Below are 25865 nucleotides of genomic sequence, written 5' to 3' on the forward strand. Positions count from 1 at the left end.
AACATTCACATTTTTTAACCTAGTGGCCCTACTTTTGGAAAACTACCTGAAAGTAATTATTATATATCATGGCAGGAAAATCTATATTAAAGAATTCAAAACCTTGTCTTCTATAATGTAAAAAAAAGAAAGTAAAAAAATTGTCTGACAATGATGACATGGGTGAACATATTTTAAAGGAATATGCATAATTAAAGGGGATAAACATGAAGATTATAAACAGTTTTAAAAATTCAAAATGTTACTTAAAAAATGAAAATTCTTATGTATTTTAATCACAACCAAATAAAAGTATACATATGAACAAAAACAAGGACACACAGAAACATAAAACTATAAGGCCAGATTAGAGATGATTTTTCCTGGACTCAACAACTTCTGAAAAATTACCATACTTTAAACATTTTTCTAATTAGATGCAAGGGAAAAACTATTTTAAGTGGAGATAGTCTTCCAGGTCTCTAAAGATATCAAATATTCCAAAATAAGATCATTTTGCTCCAGAAAATATGCTAGTGTTTAATGTAGTCAAAATGGACAGGAGTAATACCAATAAAAGGAAAAAATAATTGACATAAATGATTAGAATTAATGAAATGACTGGGTGCAAATAAGAAGCCTTAATTATCCACTGTATTTGAGCACATTTTTAACTCTGGATGCAGTTATATTTGGAGGGTTTATTTTGATCTCAAACATTTCCATCTGCACAAAAGCTGCATTCAAGACTCCTGGGGTGTTTGCTTTTCTGTCCACAGGAGATCAGAGTGAGACAAAAGCTTGGAATGGAAGTTTTTTGGGTTCTTTTTTTTGTTTTTTGTTTTTAAAGAATAATTTTCCTCACTTTCCAGTACCAAAGAAACCTCTAAGCCAGTTTCTCAACCTCAGCTCTGCTGATATTTCTTTGTTATGGGATGTTTAGCAGTATCCTGGTATTATGGGATGTTTAGCAGTATCCTGGTCTCTACTCACCAAATGCCTGGAGCATCCCCGCCACCCACCTCCTGCACTGAGACAATTAAAAATGTCTGCAGACATCTCCAAAGGTCCCTTGGGTGTCAAAATCGCACGCTGTTGAGAACCACTCCTCTAAATTCATGTTCGTTTACTCATTTTCAAAATCACACCATGCTTGCCAAGAGCTAATGAGAGTTGAGCTGGTCTCATGACTATAACTTGTACTTCCTGAAATTTCTGCCTACTGTTATTTTTAATAAAGAGCTCCATGTTGACATAGGAAACCAAAAATGCTTGCTGGTTCAAATAAGAAAGCTACTCTGAGAATGGACTTCTATACCAACGTTCAAATAAAGATGAATCTTACCTTCATTTATAGCTCCCATTTAATTTCATTTTATTCTACTTTATGGCACTTTTTGAAGCCATGGGAAGATAGTCAAGCAGTAACTACAGTAAAGGTGCTAAGTGGCTGCTAGAAATATTCCTGAGGCATTTTTTTCCCCCCAGTATCTCTAGCTTTAGAGATTCCTGATGTAATTTCACTTAATTCTTGCGTGTCTGGAATGATATCCCTTCGTAGCTTTTGTTTTAAAGCCCAATTAGTTTAACCTTGAATTGCCAATTATGTCTGTGTATGTATTTAACATGAATGCCAATTCACTGTAACTCAAATATTTGTTGAATACCTAGTGTGTAGAAAATTAGGTCAAGTATTTAATAAAATCACACAGGCCTCATAACAAATGTAAACTCCTGATAAGTAGGGTATGTTATTAACCCTTGGAATTCCACCAAGGTCCACTGGATACAATTTTACATTTTACTTTCATTTTTTAGCAGTTCTATCTACTTGAAGAGTCAATACTTCTGACTTACACCTTCTTAAAATATTTTATTAAAAACGTTGAATAAAACTCATTCTACCTTATAATTACCATATCAGTCAACTGGAATTTTTATTTTTATTTAATTAAAAATTTCTTTTTGCTTGTCCCTGCCCCAGGCCAGGGATTAAACCCACACCACAGCAGCGCCCCTGGCCACTGCAGTAACAATGCTGGATCCTTAACCCATTGCACCACAAGAAAACTCCTGGAATTTTTTATAGCTGAGCTTTATTTCCCGCAATTTTATTATTATTTTTTTTATCATCTCAGGAATTACTTCATTATTACTCATTAAATATTTCTGGAGTTCCCGTCGTGACGCAGCAGAAATGAATCCAACTAGGAACCATGAGGTTGTGGGTCTGATCCCTGGCCTCACTCAGTGGGTTAAGGACCCAGCGTTGCTGTGAGCTGTGGTGTAGGTCACAGATGTGGCTTGGATTCTGCATTGCTGTGGCTCTGGCATAGGCCGGCGGCTACAGTTCCAATTAGACCCCTAGCCTGGGAACCTCCATATGTCGCAGGTGCGGCCCTAAAAAGACAAAAGACACACACACACACACACACACACACACACACACACACACACACACACACCTTCCATTTGTGCTGAGGAAGACCAAATAATATGAAAAGAAGGAAGGAATTGCCTAGAAGGATGATGCAACAGGGGAATGGTCAGAGTTTTACTACCGTGTTCCCAAAATACTGCATTGTCTTTCAAGAAGGAATAAAAGAAGTCTAGAAACTTTCCCAGAATACAAGTGAAAATCAAAAATGTTCCTTTTCCACATTGGTAAGTGGAAGAAAATTGACAGGAGATATTTCACAATTATCAGACAAATCAGAAGAAGAATGAAATTGATCCCATAGGCAAAACCTCAGACCATGAGTCTTCAGATGATGACGTCCTCGAAAAATTTTCTCAAGCTCAAGAACTGCAAAGTGAGCAAATGCATTTCTAAGAACAAATAGAAAATAGGGTATTTTCATCCACTGAGTCATTTGACAGGAAGGATGACATCATTCAGTCTTTGGCAACACAAAAACAGAAACTATTGCTAAAATTGTTAAAAACACATGGGACAGTATTCTTTCTTCCTTTATGATGTGCATGCAACAAATTTTATGATGTTTGTGCAACAGAATATTTTTGATAACAGTTCAGAAACAGACAAATACCAAACGCAGAAGTATTTATAAAAGTGATGAAAAGTAAAGAACCAACGTAAGGAGTTCCCATTGTGGCTCAGTAGGTTAAGGACCCTACATAGTCTCTGTGAGGATGTAGGTTCAATCCTTGGCCTTGCTCAGTATGTTAAGGATCCGGTGTTGCTGCAAACTGTGGTGTAGGTCACAGATGCCGCTTGGATCCAGTGTTGCTGTGGCTGTGGGGTAGGCCTGGAGCTGCAGCTCCAATTTGACCCTTAGTCTGGGAACTTCCATGTGCTGCAGGTGTGGCTATAAAAAGTCATGGTAATAATAATTAATTAAAAAAAAAATAAGAAACTATATTAAAGATTCTCTTTTGAAAAAAATATAAGGACATACTCTTGACTGGAAATGTGCTGTTAGAAAAGAATTAGAAGGTCCTCCTTCAAGTCATTTGCTCTACAAATTCATCAGCCCCCCTGGACTACGAGGTTTCAGTCAGATTCTGCGGTTCCAGGTGGGGACAAACTCACTCTCCAGACCCTCACTCCCAAGGGTAGACGGGTTATGTGCTTGGTTTTACAGATTAGGTGGAATTTCCAAATGCATTTTCCCACAGAAAAATTCTTACCCAAGATGGCTGGAATCTGTAGGCTATTAACATAAACATAACTGATTCCAGAAATAGGTATTTTGAAGTGGCCTGAGAACTTAATCATTACAACAACGGAGAAATAAATACTGGTTATTTACACCTACACTTTGGGAATAGTCACTGATTTGTCTATACTCAATCTTTTTTTTTTTAAAAGGCTTACCTCTTTTTCAGTGAGGCCATGAAACAGAGCTTACCCTGTAAAGAACATTTCTTGAAATGCCTCATTAGCAAGAAGAAAACACTCATGTCTGACCCAAACAAATCGCATTACCTCCCAATCACAAAGTGATTTAAACTGTGGATCAACTTTCATTTGGAAGGATTGGAAGTCCCCTTTCTTTTCCCCTCTTCAAGAACTGCCATATAGTGTCCCCTAAGGACTTTTCAAGCAGGATGTATTATCACTTCAAGTGTCACAAGGAGGGCTGGTTCCTGGAATGAGGAAGCCACCAGCTGGCAGGGGCCCAGCCTGTGTGTGGGTCTGTGATGCAATAACTCTCTTGCTTTGCCCACTAGCTTTGCCAGATGAGAATGAGGGCACACATGCCTGCAGGGCAAACCAAAAAACATGGTCCAAGATGAAATGACAAAAGTGACCTGATAACCTAGTTATATTAAGTTTAAAACACTTCTTTTAGATGTTTAAAATATCAAAAGTTACAAAAATAATAAAATCCAGAGGTCAACCTTAGAACATTTTACTGGGTATATGCACCTTTCTGTCTGATTGGAAAATAAAAAGTAATTCTTTTTTTTAAGTATCTAGAGTTACAGTGTCCAATATCAAAACCAAGTGAGAATGAGATCTGCTATAAGGGTAAAACATGTGCTAACTTCGAGGGCCTTGTGTGAAAGAAATAAATGAAAAAAATTTGTGAAATATCTCATTGGTAACTTTTTCATACTGGTTACACACTGAAAAATGGTAATTTTTTAATCTATTGGATTAATTAAAATGCTATTAAAAGTAATTCACCAGTTTCTTTTTAGGGCCACACCTGCAGCATATGAAAGTTCCCTGGGCTAGGGGTCGAATCAAATCTGCAGCTGCCAGCCTACACCGGAGCCACGGCAATGCAGGATCCAAGCCGCATCAGCGATCTACACTACACGCAGCAAAGTGGCATCCTTAACCCTCTGAGCGAGGCCAAGGACCAAACCCACATCCTCCCTATGGACACCAAGTCAGATTCTTAATCCCCTGAGCCACAGTGAGAACTTCATCTTTTTATTATTTTAACCGTGGTTATTAGAAGTGTAGAAAGTACTTTATGTGGCTTCCATTATATTTCTGTGGGATAGAGCTGAGCTAAAAGAGATTCTGTAACATCCATTTATGGACCACAAAGTCTTTACCAAAAGCCATGAAAAAATTTTTTAAATGAACAATTCGATCTGGCAAATATTTCTTGAAGACTAATGTGTAAAAAACACTCGACACCTAATCTGTAATTTGAATTCTAGCAGCTAAGAGAAGTGACGACAAGTAATTGGAAGAGAAGTCCTGGTATAAATAAAGGAATACAAAGGAAAAGCAAGAGGAGGAGAAGAAAGCAAAGTATTTCAAGGAATAGTCAGAGAAAGCTTGTAAAGGGAGTATCTTTTCCAGGGAGTGTAAAAAAAAAAAAAATATATATATATATATATATATAGGATTTTACAGGTCCTGAGAAGATGTAACACTTTAAAACTGACAAATAGCTTTTGAGTACCATTTGATAGAAAAGGAAATACATTTTCATAAGCGGTAGACAGGTTAGAACAAAAGCCCAGAGGAAGAAAGGGCAAAGGGTTTGAGGGTTTCAATCAGTGAGGACAATGAGTAGGGCTGAAATGCAGGCTAGGGACAAGTAATAAGAGTTCTAAATGCTCTGCTGGGGAATTTGGACTGTTCTATAGGCTGTAGGAATCATCAACCATTTCCTACCAAGTGTCAGTAGGATTGAAAATGCACCATGGAAACATTACTAAGGCAAGGAGAATTATCTGGGAAGAGAGTAAACAGAGGCTTGTGGGGTGGGAAGAATGAATTCCAAGGAAATGAAACAGAAGTCAAGGCATGTATGAATAAGTCCTATAGAAATATAAGAAAGTACAAGGGTAACAGGAAAAAGAAAGGCATTGATATAATAAGGAATAATCCAAGAAGTTAGTCTAGTAAGAGGCGAATGATGATCTGAACTCAGGCAGTGGCAGTTCAGGAAAACAGCAGATTTGTAGGTAGAGATGAAAGACCAAAGGACAAGGGAGAATGAAAATAACAGAATGAGTAAGTGGATGGCAAACAGGCATCTGAAAAGATAGGCCACATCATAGGTCATTGGGGAAATGCAAATTTAAACAATGAGATACGGAGTTCCCGTCATGGTGCAGCAGAAATGAATCTGACTAGGAACCGTGAGGTTGCAGGTTGCGGGTTCAATCCCTGGCCTTGCTCAGTGGGTTAGGGATCTGGGGTTGTGGTGTAGGTTGCAGATGCAGCTTGGATCTGGCATTGCTGTGGCTCTGGCGTAGGCCAGTAGCAACAGCTCCGATTAGACCCCTAGCCTGGGAACCTCTATGTGCTGTAGGTGCGGCCCTAAAAAGATAAAAGACAAAATAATAATAATAATAATAACAAAATAAAATAAAACAATGAGATACCACTACACACCTATTAGAATGGCCAAAATTTGGATGACCCCAAATGCTGGGGAGGGTGTAGAGCCATACTGTTGGTGGGAAAGTTAAATGGTCCAGCCACTTGGAAGATACTTTGTCGGTTTCTTATAAAACTAAACGTACTCTTACTATGTGATTCAGCAACTGAGCTCCTTAATGTTTACCCAAAGGAACTGAAAATTTAGGTTCACACAAAAAACTGAACACACGTGTTTATTCAAAATCATCAAAACCAGGACAACTAAGATGTCCTTCAGTAGTTGAATGGATCAATAAACTATACACGCCCAGACAATGGAATATTACTCATCACTCAAAAGAAACAAGCTACCAAGCCATGAAAAGGCATGGAGGAACCTTAAATCCATCTTAGTAATTGGAAGAACCCAACCAGAAAAGGCTACATACTGTGTGATTCCAACTACATGACATGCTGGAAAAGGTAAAACTATGAAGACAATACAAAGAGCCGTGGTTTACAATGTTGTGCCAATTTCTACTGTATAGCAAAGGGACCCTATACTTTAATAAAATAAATAAATAAGTATATTTTAAAAAGATCAGTGGGGAGTTCCCGTCGTGGCGCAGTGGTTAACGAATCCGACTAGGAACCATGAGGTTGCAGGTTCGGTCCCTGCCCTCGCTCAGTGGGTTAAGGTTCCGGCGTTGCCGTGAGCTGTGGTGTAGGCTGCAGACGCGGCTCGGATCCCGAGTTGCTGTGGCTCTGGTGTAGGCTGGTGGCTACAGCTCCGATTCGACCCCTAGCCTGGGAACCTCCATATGCTGAGGGAGCGGCCCAAGAAATAGCAAAAAAAAAAAAAAAAAAAATCAGTGGTTGCCAGGGATTGGGAGGGTGGGAGAAATGAATAAGTGGAACACCCATTTTTAGTAAAAATATTCTGTATGACACTTATGGTGATGGATGCATGTCACTACACATTTGTCTAAACTTGTAGGATGTATAACATTAGAAGTGAATTCCAGTATAAGCCATGGACTTTGGGTAGCAAGGACATGTCAACGCAGGCTCTTTGACTGTAATAAATATGCCACTCTGGTGGAGAATGTTGATGCGTGTATGGGGGCAAAGGGCATATGGGAAATTTCTGTACCTTCTGTTCAATGTTGCTGAAAACTTAAAACTACTCTAAAAAATAAAGTCTTGAAAAATTTTCAAAAATCTGAGAAAGAAAGTAGAGGTGAGCAATTGTTTAGATAGTACATAATCATGAAAGGGAATATGCACTCATTATTAGAGAAATGCAAATCAAAACCACGATGAGGTACCACCTTATACCAGCCAGAATGGCCATCATCAAAAAGTCTACAAACAGTAGGTGCTGGAGAGGGTGTGGAGAAAAAGGAACCCTATTACACTGTTGGTGGAATTTTAAATTGGTGCAACCACTGTGGAAAGCAGTATGGAGATTCCTCAGAACACTAAACATAGAACTACCATTTGATCCAGCAATCCCACTCCTGGGCATCTATCCAGAGAAAACCATGACTCGCAAAGACACATGTACTCCGATGTTCATTGCAGAACTATTTATAATAGCCAAGACATGGAAACAACCTAAATGTCCATCGACAGAGGAGTGGATCAAGAAGATGTGGTACATATACACAATGGAATATTACTCAGCCATCAAAAGAACGAAATACCAGCATTTTTAGGAACATGGATGGACCTAGAAACTATCATGCTAAGTGAAGTCAGCCATACAATGAGACACCAACATCCAATGCTTTCACTGACATGTGGAATCTGAAAAAAGGACAAACAGAACTTCTTTGCAGAACAGATCCTGACTCACAGACATTGAAAAACTTATGGTCTCTGGAGGAGACAGTTTGGGGGGTGGGGGGCTGTGCTTGGGCTGTGGGATGGAAATCCTGTGAAATCAGATTATGATCATTATACAACTACAGATGTGATAAATTCATTTGAGTAATAAAAAAAATGAAAAAAAAAAGGGAATCTGGAAAACCAAGAGATGGAAGAAGGTACAGAGAGATGCTGAGGTACAGGAGAAAATTTATTAATTTATTCAAGAAACATGTGCCAAGCACCTACTAAAATCCAGGCACCATGATGCAGAAATTCACAATGGATGATTCATGACTGTGAAAGTCATCTGCAGAACAAGAAGGAGAGCAATGCTAGGAACCAAGGAGAATGGAGTTGGTTCCAGCTGCCATGTCGAAGGTGATATGTCATCAAATAGTGATAATTAAGTGTATCTAGTAACAGGAAGATCCCAGCTGATGTTATGAAATGGAATTAACTGGAGGGGTTATATAACATGATACATTAACCTTCGAAAACTCAGAAGCAATTAAAAAGAGAAATTAATTTCTCCCAAATATGGAGGACTGATGAAAGTATCTTTAGAAAATGTGAAGGGTGTCAGTAAGCACAGGATATTGAAATGAGTATGCAAAAATGGTCATCCATTGGGTCCACCCTGGACAGAAAGGACCCCTTCCTCCCAGAAAAGGCATAATGGATTAATAAGCATGAATTGAGGAGGCATCATGAGGAAAGGGTGAAATCAGTTGGATCTGATCAGTGCTTAGAGAGTAACGTCAAAGCTGGAAACCCAATAGGTACAGCATTTCTAAGTGATGACAGAGTCTAAGGGCTGACTGTGTTGCAGACACATATAAATGAAGGTGATTAGGAAGGAGCCAGTATTTCAACTGAATGTCAACTTGGATGGTGTTAGAACTGAAAACAGAAAAGTCCCCTGTCTCTGAATGATCATGAATGGAGGGTCACCAACCTTGAGAGAGGGTTACAACTACTCAGCTAGCTCTGCATAATTTTAACAGCAGCCACAGAGCTGTCTTGGTTTACTCACCATTCTTTGGGTTGTTGATTAGGTATGGAGACCATTCAGTCATGGGAAGAGATGGAGTATCCAATAGACCAGGAACAAAGTGAATGGCTGTCTAATCTCCAGTTTCCTTTTTTAGTACTAACTGTATTGGCATCATGCAGTAAGACTCAGATGATGAGAATTTTTTCAAGAAGTCACCCTTAAACTGTAAAACCCAGATATACCTGAGGAAGAATACAAGCTATAAAAACAGTAAGAACTAAAGCAATTCCAGCTTTCAGACACAGTGGCAATTAGGCCCAAACCAATGGACGTTTCTACACCAGGCACGTAAAACACAGATAAAAGGGCCAGTCATGGCCCAGAATGCAAAGTTTAGAAGCTTTTCCTGATATCATTGATGTTTCTTGCCCTGGGAGAAGAAGAGTTTATACTGCTTCCAACTTTTAGAAACATAAAGTACCACTGCAAACATACAGTTGGCATTTCCTTACTTCTTTCTCTCCTTCTTTAGAATTTGTTTAGCTTTATATTCTGCTGCATTGAACACAACTTGTCTAAAGCAAATGAAGAGGGAACATACAAGAGCTTAACTAACAAAAAGAGAGTCATGGTAAAATTGGGCAATAGCCACTAAGGAGAAGCCTGCCATTACGAATTGGTAAGAAATGGCAACTAGGGTTTCACAGTGTATATAGAGTCTACTTTTTTTTTTCCTTCCTCTTTTTTTCCTTTTCTTTTTAGGGATACGGGAGTTCCCAGCTTAGAGAAATCAGAGCTGCAGCTGCCAGCCTACAGCACAGCCACAGCTTCATTAGATTCCATCCACATCTGCAACCTACATGGCGGCATGCGGCAACACTTGGATCCTTAACCTGAGTGAGGCCAGGGTGGAACCCACATCCTCACAGAGACCCACTGAGCCACAGTGGGAATTCACATGATTCTTATATATTTACAAATAGGTATTTTTGTAAAATTATTTTAAACATTCTTCAAAATATATAATAAAAAAATTTTCCCTGACTACATAAAAATCAGAAAACTTTACATTAATAACTATGTCTTATAATGTACACAATGTTCCATTTGGATATGTGTACCATGAGGGAATAGCTGAAAAAATATTGAAGGAAAAAATGAGGTGATGTATTTATGATTGCCTTTGGGGAATGAGATAGGATGCAGCTGATGACTGAACCCGACAGCCTTTCTAACCCAAAGATTCTGATTCTATTATTCTATGACCTGAATATAAATGTTTGCCTTTAATTAAAAACAAGAATCAATAAATTATGGGACTAAGATCCCAAAGAAAAAGAGGTGAAAATGTATTTCTTAAGAATCATAAAACCAAAGACAGCTAAAGAACTTGAGCAAACATTCATGGTTGCCTCTGACCTCATTTACAAAGGAAAAATGACAAAAGGTAAAAAAAATCCCACAAAAACAAAAACCCCACAAAAACTGAAACAAAACAAAACCTTTCTTAATAAAAATTCGGATCTAGCTAATGATTGATGAAATCATTCCAAAATCTGCCCCCCCCATAAATTTCTAAATTACAGATCCAAACCAAAATTACAAAATGCCATATCACTCACTACAGAACTACCAGTGACCTGTTATAAGGTTAATGGAATCTTGACCCTAATTTTTTTTTTTTTTTTTGCTTTTATGGTCACACACGCAGCATATGGAGGTTTCCAGGCTAGGGGTCGAATTGGAGCTACAGCTGCTGGCATACGCCACAGACACAGCAACGCCAGATGCAAGCCGAGTCTGCGACCTATGCCACAGCTCACGACAACACTGGACCCTTAACCCACTGAGCGAGGCCCACGATCAAACCTGCAACCTCATGGTTCCTAGTTGGATTCGTTCCCACTGCGCCACAATGGGAACTCCTTGATCCCAATTCTTGAGATTAAAATAAAAGAGCTAAAATTTCCTCAGTGATGGTTGATCAACTGTATTAAAATTAAATGGGAGGCTATAACTGGAATAGGACTTCATGGTTAGACTGTTTTCCATAAAAACAAACTTTGATGGAAATGCGCAGAGAGATCCTTCAAGAGAGAAAGAAAGACAGACGCATTTATAGGAGAAACAAAACTATAAGCTGGATGTGCTGGCATCTATGAGAGACCTAATACAAAGGCTATCTTACCTGCCATCTGCATAGTCTGTATCTGCTCCACCCCACCAGACGTCCGAGTCATCCTCTTCTGCATCTGCTGAGTCGATATTGTCACTTTCCTCGGCCAGTGGGCAACACACAAACTCCACCCCTCGGAACTTGTCAATTCCACAGGGCAGCAACATGCCATAGTCATGCAAGTTCGTACTCTTCTCACTACAGGTCTACAAAGAGTAAGGAGAGTGTTTCACTGTAAGAAAATCCCCAATATAACAACACATGAGCAACATAGCAAGAAACCATTTGACAATGGGGAGAATCATTTGCCCTTTTTTTTTTTTTTTTTTTTGCTTAAATTTTAGGGCTGCATTTTCAGCATGTGGAGGTTTCCAGGTGAGGGGCTGAATCAGAGCTGCAGCTGCCGGCCTACACCACAGCCAAGGCAATGCAAGGCCAGATCCTTAGCCCACTGAGTGAGACCAGGGATCGAACCCACATCTTCATGGATACTGGTCAGGTTTGTAACTAACTGAGCCGCAATAGGAACTTTCAAATCATTTGCTTTTTGAGTGGATTTACAACAGAGCTTCTTAAGCACAGACTCCTTGGGTACCTTTAATTTTTAACTTTGTTACTTGTTTAATAAGGATATATTGTTATGCCATAGAAATTAATAAAAATGATCGGAATAGGCAATAATTGGGATTTAAGATGTAGAAGACTGCACTGTGAATAGTTATCAGAGAATCAAGTCTTTCTGGCTTCATGAGCATATAAGAAAGGAATGATGGTTTCATGCATGTCCTCAACTTACTTACGGATGGAAGTTTCTCTCGCTTAGACCTATCTTACTCTAGAAATTCTAACTCTCTAGGCTCACTTCCAAAATAACAACCCTGGGAAGAGAAGAAATTATCCTCTGCTATTAATCAGAATTTAAAGTCATTAGAGATTTCTCCTTCCATATCCTTTTGCTTTCCTGGGATTTGCTAAATTTTCACAAATCTAGATTAAATAAAAAAGCTTTGAAAACATCCAGTGGTGACAGAGCAAATATTAAATAATTCAATACACATAGGTAAACAATGAAATTTTACAGAGTGTATTTTGATCTCATAAGGCTTAGAGTCATTTTGTTTCTTAGTAACCAAAAAAAAAAAAATTAAACTCAAGAAGAAATGAAAAATGAGATTATCAGATGGGTTCCGGGTTTTAAATTGCCTGGTTTGTTTTCTTAAGATCAATAAGCTTTTTTAAAAAGAAACTTTATTTTTTTTTATGGCTGCACACAAGGCATATGAAAGTTCCCGGGCCAGGGGTTGAATCTAGGCCGCAGCCAGAACCTACGCTGCAGTGGCAATGCTGGATCATTTATTTATTTATTTATTTGCTTTTTAGGGCTCTACCCTCAGAATACGGAGGTTCCCAGGCTACGGGTAAAATCAGAGCTATAGCCTCTGGCCTGTGTCACAGCTATGGCAACACAGGATCCGAGCCACATCTGCGACCTATACCACAGCTCAAGGCAATGCCAGAGCCTTAACCCACTGAGTGAGGCCAGGGATGGAACCCACTTCCTCATGGATACTAGTTGGGTTCATTACCGATGAGCCACGAAGGGAACTCGCTGGACAAGCTATTTCTTGTTCTACCACTGTATTTCCCAACGGATAATAGGGAAAGAGATTGAATTAGAAAAACTTGGTATATGACAAAGGAAAACAAGAAACAAATTTAAAAAAATTAAAAAGTACATTTTAAGGTGTATAAAGAGTATAAGGTTATAGTTTTTAATTTGCAAAACATGGCATGCACACAGCAAATCTAAGTAAATATAAAATATTTATGAATGGTTTTTAAAAATACTACCACTACCAATAATGACAGCTTATTTATCAACATAGCTGTTGCCTCAAAATACCCTCTTAAAATATTCAGGAAGTTTTTTATTTTTAACTATACTAATTTAAAAAAAAAAAAAACATATTTATCAACCCAACTGTTGCCTCAAAATACTCTCTAAAATGTCATTGGGCACAGTTCCTAGGAAATTTTCACTTTAAAAGTAGAAAGACTAAAAGGGCTGGTACCTCTTTGGCCACAGTGTGCCAGTGAAGGTGGGTTTCGCAAACATCCATCCTCTCCTGGTGTAAGAACTTGCACTTGTCCGGAACAAGGAGGGCATCGCTTACAAACTCGCCAACTACAAGAAAGGAAAACAGCTTCATGTCATTCAGTCTGCATCCCAGTGGTTCTTTCTATGATAGGATCAAGGGAAAACGGACTAAAAGACCTTCAGAGAAGTCATACAGCTTTTAGAATGATGACATAACCAATCCAAGAGGGACTAGAACCTTTAGAATATTGAGTCCTGCTTCCTTAAGCAGCCCGGTTCCTTGTCACATTACCTTGATGGCTAAAATACTCTCTATGTGCTTTTTTGGTTTGTTTTGCTTTTTAAGGCCGCACCCATGGCATATGGAAGTTCCCAGGCTAGGGGTTGAATCGGAAAGTTACAGCTGCCAGCCTACACTGTAGCCACAGCAACACAGGATCTGAGCTGCATCTTCAACCTATACCACAGCTTGAGGCAACGCCAGATCCTTTATCTACTGAGCAAGGGCAGCGATGGAACCTACATCCTCTTGGCTAGTAGTTGGGTTCATTTTCGCTAGCCACAACGGGAACTCCACTTCCTATGTGTTTTAAGTAAAATTTATATTTAATTAGTATGACTCTCTGACTGCAAATGAGTCATACAAAAACTGCCATTCAATGGCAACGAGTTAAAAAAAATATAGATTAACATTGCTTAGGCAATCATTTGAGAAGAAAATAATTGTTCACCCCTCTTTCCTGGACATTGTAATCTGTTTGTAAAAGAACAGAGACTTTAGCATTCTTCTACTTTCTAAGCAAACAAAAAATATATATGTGCATATATATATTTATATACATAATACACACACATAGTTTAATTCAATGAAATAATGAAAACTGCTCCTTAGGCTTTAGCAGTATTTTTAAAAAGGTATATACTTGCTCATTATTTCTAGAATTGCTTTTACTGCAGCTATAAAGATATTACTTAAAGTCCTATAAGAAGTCACATTCTCATAAGAGTGAAAGTTGGATAATCACAACATAATGTGTGAGCTCAGGTTAATTTTTGTTTTGTTTACTACAGTATCTCCGGCTTTCAGCACAGATTTTGCACACAGTAGGCAATACCTGTCTTGATAAATGAGTAAAATCGATGCTGCAATAAAGTACAGAGCTACCAAAGTGAACATATCTGCTTGGGTATACTGGAAAGAACTTAAAGTACAATGAACATGAGACATGAGTCTAAATGGATGAACAGGAATGTGCCATGTAGGAAATGATAGAAAATTAGAAGATATAAGGCCAGTATTTATCTTGCTTAACATTCTACTCCCAATCCGTGGTCCCATTCTGGCAAATGTGACCATACTGGATGGATGGATGGATGGATGGATGGATGGCAAAAGGCACTTCAAATTGAGGGAACTTCTATGCAAACAAAATATAAAGAAAGGACACATAATATTTGTAGAAGAGGCAGAAGTCCACTGAGCACAAGGTAAGTGAGGGAAAAAAAAAATCCAGAAAGAAATAAGACTGGGAAATAGAGTGGACTCCAATTTGGTTTTGCAACATTGGCCAAAGGATATTTTAGAGGGGAATGACATGCTTAACTTTGATTTTCAGATAAACTCTTTAATCAAGTGAGGGATGGACTAGTGTCATGAGGCCACGAAAGCAGGGAGACCACTGAGCAAAGACACTGGGATTCTTCAAGTGAGACATACAAGACCAGACTTAAACAAACAACTACAAATACGCAAGGAATACAAGTTGTCCACACATCAGCAAAGACAGGAACAAATTTTATTTTTTACTTTCAGAATATGCTACATGAAATTTTCTGAAATGCTACATAAAGAGAGATTAAAGGTCATAAGAAACTTTCCATTCCCTTTATATAAAAGAGTTCTTTACAGCATTTTCTATAAAGGCGTTTAAACTTTATGTTTCTAGCTCAAACATGCATGATGTCTCATAATACATAAGCATTTATTTTAATAAATAATATTTAGATAACAATCTAAGCAAATCACAGTGGATAAAGAGCCTCTCATCTTGTCATTCCTCACATCTTTGAGACAGTTGATGGTGCCCACAGCATGGCACGATGAGTTACAGAGAATGCAGGAATTATGAGACATGGTGTCCCCAAGGGCTGCGTCCACACAGTAGCTGGCTCTCCACATACATCACTGCATCTCAGCTCCACCACAGCCCCGTGATGGATCTCTTATAATATAAACCTCATTTCCTAGGGGAGAAATGCCTGCCAAGAAGTCAGTCTAAGGCCATTTACCTTCAGGAGACTACAACCTAGCCCCAGAGATAAACACTGAGTTATCAATTACAAGGAAAGAAATGACATAATAATGCAAGCGATGTCACATTATTATTTTTCTTTTACATAGAATACTATAAAAATAAAACAAACAAACAAAAAACAAAATCAGATGAGTAGGGAAAAGGAAAATAAAAGTAACCCCATCCAAAACCAATATACCTTTCTCTAAGTGACCTCCTCATGGTTTCTCAGGGCAGGAGTCAACCATAGCAATAATACTTTATAGCTGAGGCACCCCAATTTTCAAGGCCACAGGAGGCCAGAAGTGACCTGAAGATGCCTGCCTGATTTATTAGTTCTGGCCTGACAAGCTATACTGCCATATTTACAAATGCCTGAAATACTACGTGATGTTTTGCTGTCTTTCAAGTAGTTATCTGGAAAGATTCAATGCCTGGCCCAAAGCTATTAACTCAGTTTATAAGACCATCAGGAGAAGATATCAGATACTCTCCACTTGGTCCTGAAATGGTTCTTGCAGCATAAACTGGATAAGAGCTGCCAAACAACAAAGTGTCTTATTTTACTTGACCTTAGGCCCATCTGCTGAGGCCTAGGTTTTAATGCAAAGTCAAAGTCACCAAAAGTTGTTTACTTCAGTAAAAATCAAATATGTGCCTCGAAAGGACATATAACTGTGCTAATTTACAAAAGGATATTTGATTTTTTTAAAAATTTGGAAGATAACGTTTCATTTAGTAGTATAAAGATGCTTTTTTCCATTTTCTAATATTGCACATAGCCAAAAAATGTATGTCCCTCAAATGAAATTGCTTTTATAAAGGATTAATACTGGCTATTTAACAGGCCCTCAGGACTAATGGCAAAAATAGACAACTCATTGTACTCTTAACATTAAAGTAAAATTCAGCAAAGAGTCTGTGGTTTTACAACCCTGCTTATTATCACTTTAAAATTGATGAGACATACTAGAATGCTATACATCAAAAATTTCAAACAATTAAACCACAAACATCTTTTAAAATTTTTCAATAAGGAACTATAAGAGAAGTGGTAAGAAATATAATAAACCTTTTCTCAAAAACTGGTTTAATTTAACACGGTCTAGGTGTTCTCTCTCTCTTTTTGCACCCATGGTATATGGAAGTTACTGGGCAAGCAAGGGGTCGAATTAGAGCCACAGCTGCTGGCCTACGCCACAGCCACAGCAACGCCAGATCTGAGGCTCATCTGTCACCTACACCACAGCTCATGGCACCGCAGGATCCTTAACCCACTAAGCGAGGCCAGGGTTCGAACCTGCATCCTCATGGATACTAGTTGGATTCATTTCTGCTGTGCCACAATGGAAACTCCCTGTTTTCTCTCTTTTGAATTCTAAAAGAATTATTCTGAAACATCTATGAGGAGTTCCCGCTGTGGCTCAGCAGGCTAAGAACCCAGTGTTGCCAAAAGTTGTGGTTGCAGACGTGGCTCAGACCCCGACTTGCCGTGGCTGTGGCATAGGCTGGCAACTGTAGCTCCAATTCGACCCCTAGCCCAGCAACTTCCATATGCCACAGGTATGACCCTAAAAAAGAAAAAAAATCTGTGATATTACAGGGGCTATATGGGAACTCTCTATATTTTCTACTCAATTTTATTATGCACCTAAAATTGGTCTAAGAAATAATTTTTTAATTAAAAAAATCTAAGAGTATATACTTGGAGTTTCCCTATAGAACCAGGCACTTTTTATTTTTAAAACAAACCTGTTTATTTGGTTTGATTCTCAGGTAAAAAAAAAATTAACAGAAATCAAGTGAAAGAGATCAAAATAAATTATATTCCTGCTTATGCGAAATCTTAGGAATCTGGCACCATTTAATTCTAGTGGTTAAATTCAATATACAGTGTGCATATTTACTGATAATCACATGACCTGGATTCTAGTTTTTAAAATTCAGTTAATATTACACACACTCCAACTGAAAGGGAAATTTCAAAGCTAAGGAACAAGTGCTATGCTTGGCCTCTTGACCAAAATGTCTTGGCAAGGTGAACAATAAAGTCAAATTCAACTGGGACTCTGAAGGCATCAATCCACCGGTTCGTTGGAGGTCTTTCTGCTTAAAGAACCTTATTTTGCAGATGGGAAGAAAAGAACCCAGGTCAAGGGGCTTGTCCACAAAGCCAACTGGCAGTAGAAACGGCCTGAAAGTCTGAACCTCTGGACTCTATCCAAGCGTGGTAACGCAACTCGCTGTCATTTAAAGTCTGGTTGAAATGGGTTATTTGGCTAATTCCCTCTGGCTTTTATAAAAGAAGACTCAGTCTTGGACTATAAAATACTTTAATGTTAGACTCTACAATGTGGCTAAGATGACAATAAACCTGGACTCCAATTAGTTAGCAAGCCATATACAAAGCAGTTGAAAATGCATTCTACAGCCCAGAATATTACATATGATGAACACAGAAAAGAATGCATGACAATGGCTTAAAGACATGATGGGATTGTTTCTCTTGTATGAGAAGTCTGGCATAGAGGATGAACCTGCTGCAAGCTATTCAATGATGCCCCCAGGGACCAGGCTACTCCCATCTTTCTGCATGGCTGTCCTCAGCATGTTGGCTTCTGTCAACATGTTTTGTGGTCACAAAAGTGGCCACAGAAACTTAAGACTTCACATCTAAGTTCCAGATAGAAACAGAAGGAGCCAGCCAAGGGAGGAAGGTTTTCTGTTTGTTTTCTCTCTTATGAAAGCTTTGCTGTTTTACATGGAGGGATTGCCTCCCCACTCTCTATATCCTATATGCCACAGCTGTGTTATCTGGCCACACCAAGCTTCAAGGCGATCTGTAAAAAACACGTTCAGCTGAGCACACTGTCACCACGAATAAAATAAATCTGGAATTCTTTTTGAAGAGAAGAAACTGGGAATGAATATTAAACATGCACAGAGTCTTCCACGCCATGAAATTGACAATAAGGGATGTATTTTTCAATTTCTTTATGTTCCTTTCAAAAGAGACTATTCCAGGAAGAAGGCAGAAGAAAGAGCAAAAATGTTACAACTAAAACCAAAGGGACAGTGATTCTATGGCACAGGGAGAAAGGAGGGTAGAGGGTGTCAGAGGAAAGGGCAGAACTTCTCAAAACTCAGGCTGCTAAATTTTTGAAAGTCAGAGAGGGACTGAACAGACTGATTAAAAGATTCCAGAACCAGGAGTTCCCATTATCGCTCAGTGGGTTGAGGACCCAACGTGGTGTCTGTGAGGATGTGGGTTCAATCTCTGGCCTCGCTCAGTGGGTTAAGTACCTGGCGTCGCCCTGAGCTGTGGTGTAGGTTGCAGATGCAGCTTGGATCTGGCATTGCTGTGGCTTTGGCATAGGCAGGCGGCTACAGCTCCTATTCAACCCCTAGCATGGGAACCTCCATATGTTGTGGGTGTGGCCCTAAAAACACAATAATAATAATAATAACAACAATCCTAGTTACTTAGAACAGTAACAGCTACTCTTCACTGTTTACTGATCACCTACTATGTACCTACTGAAAGCAAAGGGGTTTTATTTTCATTATATTATCACTATGTAGTTATAGTTCTATTGATAAAATGGTACTACATGTGGGTATTGCTTATGAAGTGAGAGTAAAAAACAGTGGTCGCTAGGGTGGGGGGTGTTCCCTAGGACTATAAAGGTGGGGAATCTGAGCCATCAGTGTTTTGACCTTTCACACTTGTCAGGCCCTGGTTGTGCAAGGGATTTCCTGAATCCCCTCTGGTGCTCTCCTTTTCTTCATCCTTCATGCACTAACTCGTCCCTGTATACTTCCTTCTCTTGTTGGTTTTTTTGGGCCCCCACGCATGGCATGCAGATATTCCCAGACCAGGGATCGAACCTGCGCCACAGCAGTGATAACACGGTATCCTTAACTGCTAGGCCACAGGGAACTTCTTTCACTGCCTACTTTCTATTTTTCTTTAGTGCTGGGAATACAGCAGCAGACCTAAGAGTTGAAACTGCATGAGATTCTTATGGGAAAAGAAGGGGGGAAAAGATAAAGCAGAATGTCAGATGGTGATAAACCTTATGGAGATAGGGTGGATGAAGGGATAAGAACTTTGGTGGAAAGGGGGGAAATTTTAGGTAGTGGTCAGGGAAAGCGTCACTAAAAATACAATGTATGAATGAGAACCTGAGAAAGGGAGGGAACAAACCATCCAGATCTCAGAGGAACAAGTGCCAAGGTCCTGAGGCAGGAGCATGCCTAGGGAGTTTACAGAATAGCAAGGGGACCAGTGCTGTCAGAGCAACGATGGGGGGAGGTCACTGAGTAAGTGGCCTTAAACAGCACCCACCCTCTGGCCAGTACTCTGAGTTACACAGGGAAGACACAGTGGTTTTCTAAGTGACTTAGTCTTGCCCGAGGGTCAAGATGGGAAAGAGGAGGACCAGGCAGTGAGCTGTGGCAATGATCCAGGTGGGAGGTGACAATGGCTTGGGCCAGGATGACCGCAACAGAGATGGCGAACAGTAGTAAGAGTCTGGATAGAGTTTGAAGGTAGAAGATACAGGATTAAATGAAGGGTAGGAGAGAAAGAGAGTCAAGGATCTAACTTGCTCCGTGCCAGTAGCTAGAAGATGCTTTTTTAAAAAATTTAACGCAGGGAACTATAGCTAGTCACTTGTGATGGAACATGTTGGAGGATAATGTGAGAAAAAGAATGTATATATATATTATATATAATATATATATATGTATGACTGGGTCACTTTGCTGTACAGCAGAAATTGACAGAACATTGTAAATCAACTTTGCCACAGCAAAGATCTGAGGCGAGTCGGCGACCTACACCACAGTTCACGGCAACACCGGGTCCTTAACCCACTGAGTGAGGCCAGGGATCAAACCCGCATCCTCATGGATGCTAGTTGAGTTCGTTAACCGCTGAGCCACAATGCGAACTCCCCAGGTTTGCTATTTAAATTGAAACGAAATTGAGGCATTATGCTGCCAGGCTACTACAGTTTACAAAAATAATACTCGAAGAGGAGTTTTTTCTCTAATCCAATTGTAGCATCTATGAATAGAACTGACGTAATTAAAGTATTTACCCTGATACATAGAATATACACTGTTAACAACGACCAAGAAAGTGAGTATATCTTAGAGGTGCTTTTAGCATATTAATGACATATGCAAGATACATAAAATGGCATGAACTGTTCAGGTATTTTTCCAGACACCACATAAGAGAGACAATCAAATGAATTTAAAAGGTGTCCTTCAGGTGTTATGATATAAAGTGCACTTGACCTCTTGGTCTTTCTTTCAAAAACCCACAAGCCCAGTCTGAGTATGATAAAATTCCAACAGAGGAGCATCCAACAAAATGCCTGGCTAGGAATCCTCAAAACTGCCAAGGTCATCAAAGAGGGACATATGAGAAACTGTCACAGCCAAGAGGAGGCTGAGGAGACCGGACAAGAAAGAGTCACGTGGTGTTCTGGGTGGAATCGCTGAACAAGGGGAAGCACTTTAGGTGAAAATTGAGGACATAAAGTATGAGTAAAGTACAGACTTTATTAATAATAATGTATCAAAACTGGTTCAGTAATTGTAACAAATGTACCATATTAATGTAAGGTGTTAATATTAGAGGGAACTGGGTGAGGGGATATGTGGGAACTTTCTGGCCTATCCTCTCAATTTTTCTGTAAATGCAAAATTTACAGTAACGCCTACTTAAAAAATTTGAAGCTTCCATTTCAAATTTTAATAAGGACATAGCTTCTTGCTTCCATGTCAACATTATTTTGGCCTTCAAAAACTGTCCATGAGCTTGAATTAAGAAGATTTTGGGCTTCTCATTTCTGGTATTTAAAATAACTAGACAAAGCTCAGTTTTAGATTTTCTTAGCAAATCTTCTCTTTTTCAATACTTTGTGTAGTGTGTGGCATTTAAATTCTTTTAAGAACATTTAGAATTTTAGAATCATCACATCTGTATCAGTAATAAAGGAAGTCCTTTGCTTTCCAAGTTTAACTTTGTCTTAGGAATGCAGAAGTCACAGATCTGCAGAATTCAATTCCCCTTTACAGATTGGGAACCTAAGATCTGATCCAGTTTCTGCCCAGCTAATAAGAGAACCAGGTTTGACTTTGGGCCCTGACTCTATTTTAATGAGCACTATTTCAGCAAAGTGTTACAATATTCCATAAATTTCTGAATCACGCTCTCTTCAACCACCCCAAATTAGTTTGTTATAGGTGTTTTTCTGTTGCCTCTTTTTAATTTTATTACTCATATTCTTGACTTTATTAATAACAGGGCTTTTTATTATTCATATTTGTAATTATCTCAAATCAACATCAGTTTAAGGAAGGAATTATGAAAATAATGGTTGTTACATTTTTCCAGGTCAGGAGGTTCTCAACTCGAATGTGCTTCAGAGTCACCTGGGATGCTTCATCAGACTGTAGATCCATCCCCTTCTGGCCCCAAGACTGGACCTGACCTACGTGTGTGCTGGGACAGGTGTGAAAACCACCTTCCCAGAGGGACTCGGATTCAGGTGGTTCATAGACCACACTTTGAGAAGTGATGTTTGGAGCAGGGCTTCTCAAGGTTTCACCTGTACCCCAATCACCTGGGGATCTTATTAAAATGCAGTTTTGATTGAACAAGTCCAAGGGCAGCCCAACTCTGCCCTTCTAACAAGCTCCCAAGAGCTGGGTTCAGCTGTTCCTTCAGGTAGCAAGGGTCTACTTAAGATAATCCATTATAACTAATCTTATTAAGTTATAAGGGTTTTTTTAAAGTTACAGGTTATTGCATTATGGAACATTTTTAGAATGCTTTTCTTTTTCTTCTTAATAGTGGCAAAATACATATAACATACAATTTACCATCTTAACTATTTTTAAGGGTACAGTTCAGTAGCATTAAGTCCACTCACATAGTTATGAAACCAATCTCCATAAATCTTTTCATCTTGCAAAACTGAAACTCCAGGACTTTTTGCTATGGCAAAGTGGATTAAGGATCCAGCACTGCCACGGCCATGGGGTAGGTTGTGGCTGCAGCTCAGATTTAACTCATCTTTTAATATCTCTGATTATAAAGTAAAACTCTGTCCTCTACCCTCTGCTCTTACCTTCTCACTCAAATTTATCATTCATGCCTAAGGATTCAGTTGCCTCCTCCATTCTTTCTCAATGATGACCTTTGGTTAACATTTCCATTCCCTTATTGGACCCCCATAAAGAGGGCATTGCTTTTAGCAACTGTACCAGATTAGGTACGAGTACCCAACTGTACTAGATTAGTACACAGTTTACCCATCAACTCCTGGAACTATTCCTGAAGAACAATAAGCAATTCCTCATGGAGTCAAAATCTATCTTATATGGAAACAAGATAAGGGAATAGAACCAACATTCAACTTTTTTTTTTCATACAGAATTCAATTTATTTGCTGTTTAATACCTTATAATTCCAAAGGCTTTACAATACCACATCTTCTCAACATGTTTGTTGGTATAATCACTTTAGTAGTTCAAACCAAGAAAGACATTCTAATCCATCATGAGGATGCAGTATTTACCTCTTCCTTGTAGCCAGAGCTCAGCAATTTGTTTCCTCTAGATCTGCTGTTTATTTCCTAAACTTTGCAGCATCTTCCTTTTTTTCCCCTTTTTTAAAGATTTTTATTTTTCTATTATAGTTGACTTACAATGTTCTGTCAATTTCTGCTGTACAACAAAGTGACCCAACCACACCCCCTACATTCTTTTTCTGACATTATCCTCCATCATGTTCCATCACAAGTGACTAGATATTCCCTATGCTATACAACAGGATTTCATTGCTTACAGCATCTTCCTTGAACCTCTGTTATTTCTCACAGTTACATTCCAGTGATTTATGAGAGGCTCTCCTGGGCTCCAATCCCTCCTGCTTGGCCACAGTGTGTGCTCTTTGGAAGCTGCTGTAAGTGACTTCACAGTCATCCTGTCCCTTCATCTTGCAAACCACAGGGATGCACATATATTCACCACGCTTTCATTTGTACCTCTTTCTATTGGGCCAGACAATAAGCTGGGGAGCGAGAGCACTCTCGGGTGGCACCTGATTATCCTGCCAGCCTTGAGCTAAAACTTGCCTTTGGAAGATATCAGACGGCCCCATGGGCTAACTTCTTCATAGAGACACTCCACTTCCCATCAATTTCCTCTTCCAACTCAGTCTGCTAAACCCTCAGGAAGCACAATGCTCAAGGCAGCATTTTCCCTCAACCGAGAGACTGGCTTAACATTTGAGAAGCTGCTCAGGTCTTCCAGCTCCCTGCTTTTTCAACTTTGCAAATTTTAAGTTCCTGTCGTACACTTCCTCAATCTTATTATGCACGATCATTTCTTTTGGTTTTTCCCATTGTCCCTTTGCTTCATGGTCTGGCGATGACTCTCTACCTATGGAAGACATTTGTTCAGAGAGTTCCTCCAGCTGGGCATCCTTGGTACCACCAGCTCCTATTCACACTGGATGGCCTCATCCACTTTGTTGACCTGGGCCCACCAGACAGGAGAGGGAACGCACCTCTCAGGGTAGCAATTACTTTCTCCCACATCATCTTCATCCAGTTTCCTACCCTCCACTGATACCAGCTCTGCACTGTTTCTTCTTTTTTTTGGCTGTGCCCATGGCCAGCCATCTAGGGCCAGGGATCGAACCCACACCTTAGCAGCGACTCAAGTCACTGCAGGGACAATGCCAAATCCTTAACCCGATGTGCCAAGAAAGAACTCCCATCTGCTTCCTCTCTATTACTTTCCAGTGAAGGCTCAGGGGATTTCTCAGACTGCCTCATACCTCTGCAAAATTCAACATCTCCAGGGAGCCCAAAGTGGTGGTGCTTGCGGAACCTATTCTACTTGGTGGTAAAACCCAGGTTCCCTTTCCCACTATGTTATGCTTCTGTTTTCTCCGGGACTATTTATCACAGATTCATGTCTCTATCCCGCTAGGCTGTACGGCTCGACTCCACTCACACTACCCATATTTCTGAAGCTGGGAAAGTGTTCTGAAATTGGGAACTCCAGTAAATTATTTCCTTAGTAAAAAAAAAAAAAATGTATCCTCTAGTTCTTCCCTCTCCTCTTCACCGACTACAGCTACTCATCATAAACCCACATCCCTACACTCTGCATCACTCACTATGGTTCGCAGAGGAGTTTCAATGCTTCATTCCATCTCCCTGGTGGTCTGACCTAGGACCTTCAGCACATTCATCACCTGTGCTTGTAACCAGCTCCACTCCTGTGGTCGCAATGCCCAGACTCAGTTGTTTGAGCCCATCTCTTTCCCAAGTGGGAGACCCCCTAACACCCAACTCCCCCACTCTGCTCCCTGAGAGCTTATTAAGTGTCCGTTCTGCTTTCTCGTGTGTATTGTCTAGACTTGAAATATCTAGCTTTAGGAGACAATGGAGCTGTCCCCTAACAATTAGAGGAATAAACACTGCTCTGTATGTCAGAGCTTTTCTAACACAAAACTTCCTGGGGGGCGGGGGGGAAATTATATCCTAAAAGACACAAAACTATTTAGGGCAAGAGGAAGTAGATAGAAAATGATGCAGGAAAAAAAAATGATATCACAGCATTTCACAAAAGAGCTAGCTAGGAAATATCTAGGCTGCGGTATTTGGAATTAGCATACCCTTTCACTGGCACTAGTAGACTCTAAATTCCCAAGGCTTTGTTAAAACATAGGGAAAAGGATCAGAGCTCTGCCACTGTACAGAAACCACTATCTAGGCAAGAAGGACACGATATCTCACAGAATAGAAAAATATAAGTATACACGATTCATCAAGCGCTTCAATCAGAAAGTGTTTCAGAAATAACCCAGTTCACTTTGAGTCATGCTTCAAAAATCAGGTGATCTTTTCAGAGGGGATGGATCTGGCTAAATTAGAATCTCCCCCTCTGTTAACCACTGTGGACTTAGAAACTGCCACTCAGATTTATAAACAAGGCTTAGCTTCATTACTGTAAATCAATTTCAGGGCTTACTGCTACGGAGAGAAGTGAAATAATTGAATTTCTGGACTTCCAAGGAAGAGGGTTTAGGGTAGGAAATTACTACATTAAAGCCTCTCTAC

The 25865-nt window shown here is 39.5% G+C and overlaps 1 protein-coding gene across 7 annotated transcripts in view; it reads right to left on the reverse strand.

Annotated features, from left to right (window-relative positions):
* Positions 1-25865, reverse strand: part of APP (amyloid beta precursor protein) — a 281953-nt gene that overhangs the window by 152214 nt on the left and 103874 nt on the right. For all 7 annotated transcript variants that reach the window (XM_047795032.1, XM_047795061.1, XM_047795050.1 and 4 more), the window contains exons 4-5: positions 13392-13504; positions 11332-11525 (exon numbers count right to left, since the gene is read on the reverse strand). In XM_047795032.1, coding sequence (XP_047650988.1) covers positions 11332-11525; positions 13392-13504 — 307 coding nt within the window. The remainder of the gene's footprint in view (positions 1-11331; positions 11526-13391; positions 13505-25865) is intronic.

The sequence above is a fragment of the Phacochoerus africanus genome, chromosome 1, assembly GCF_016906955.1.
Source record: "Phacochoerus africanus isolate WHEZ1 chromosome 1, ROS_Pafr_v1, whole genome shotgun sequence".
Lineage (NCBI taxonomy): Eukaryota > Metazoa > Chordata > Mammalia > Artiodactyla > Suidae > Phacochoerus > Phacochoerus africanus.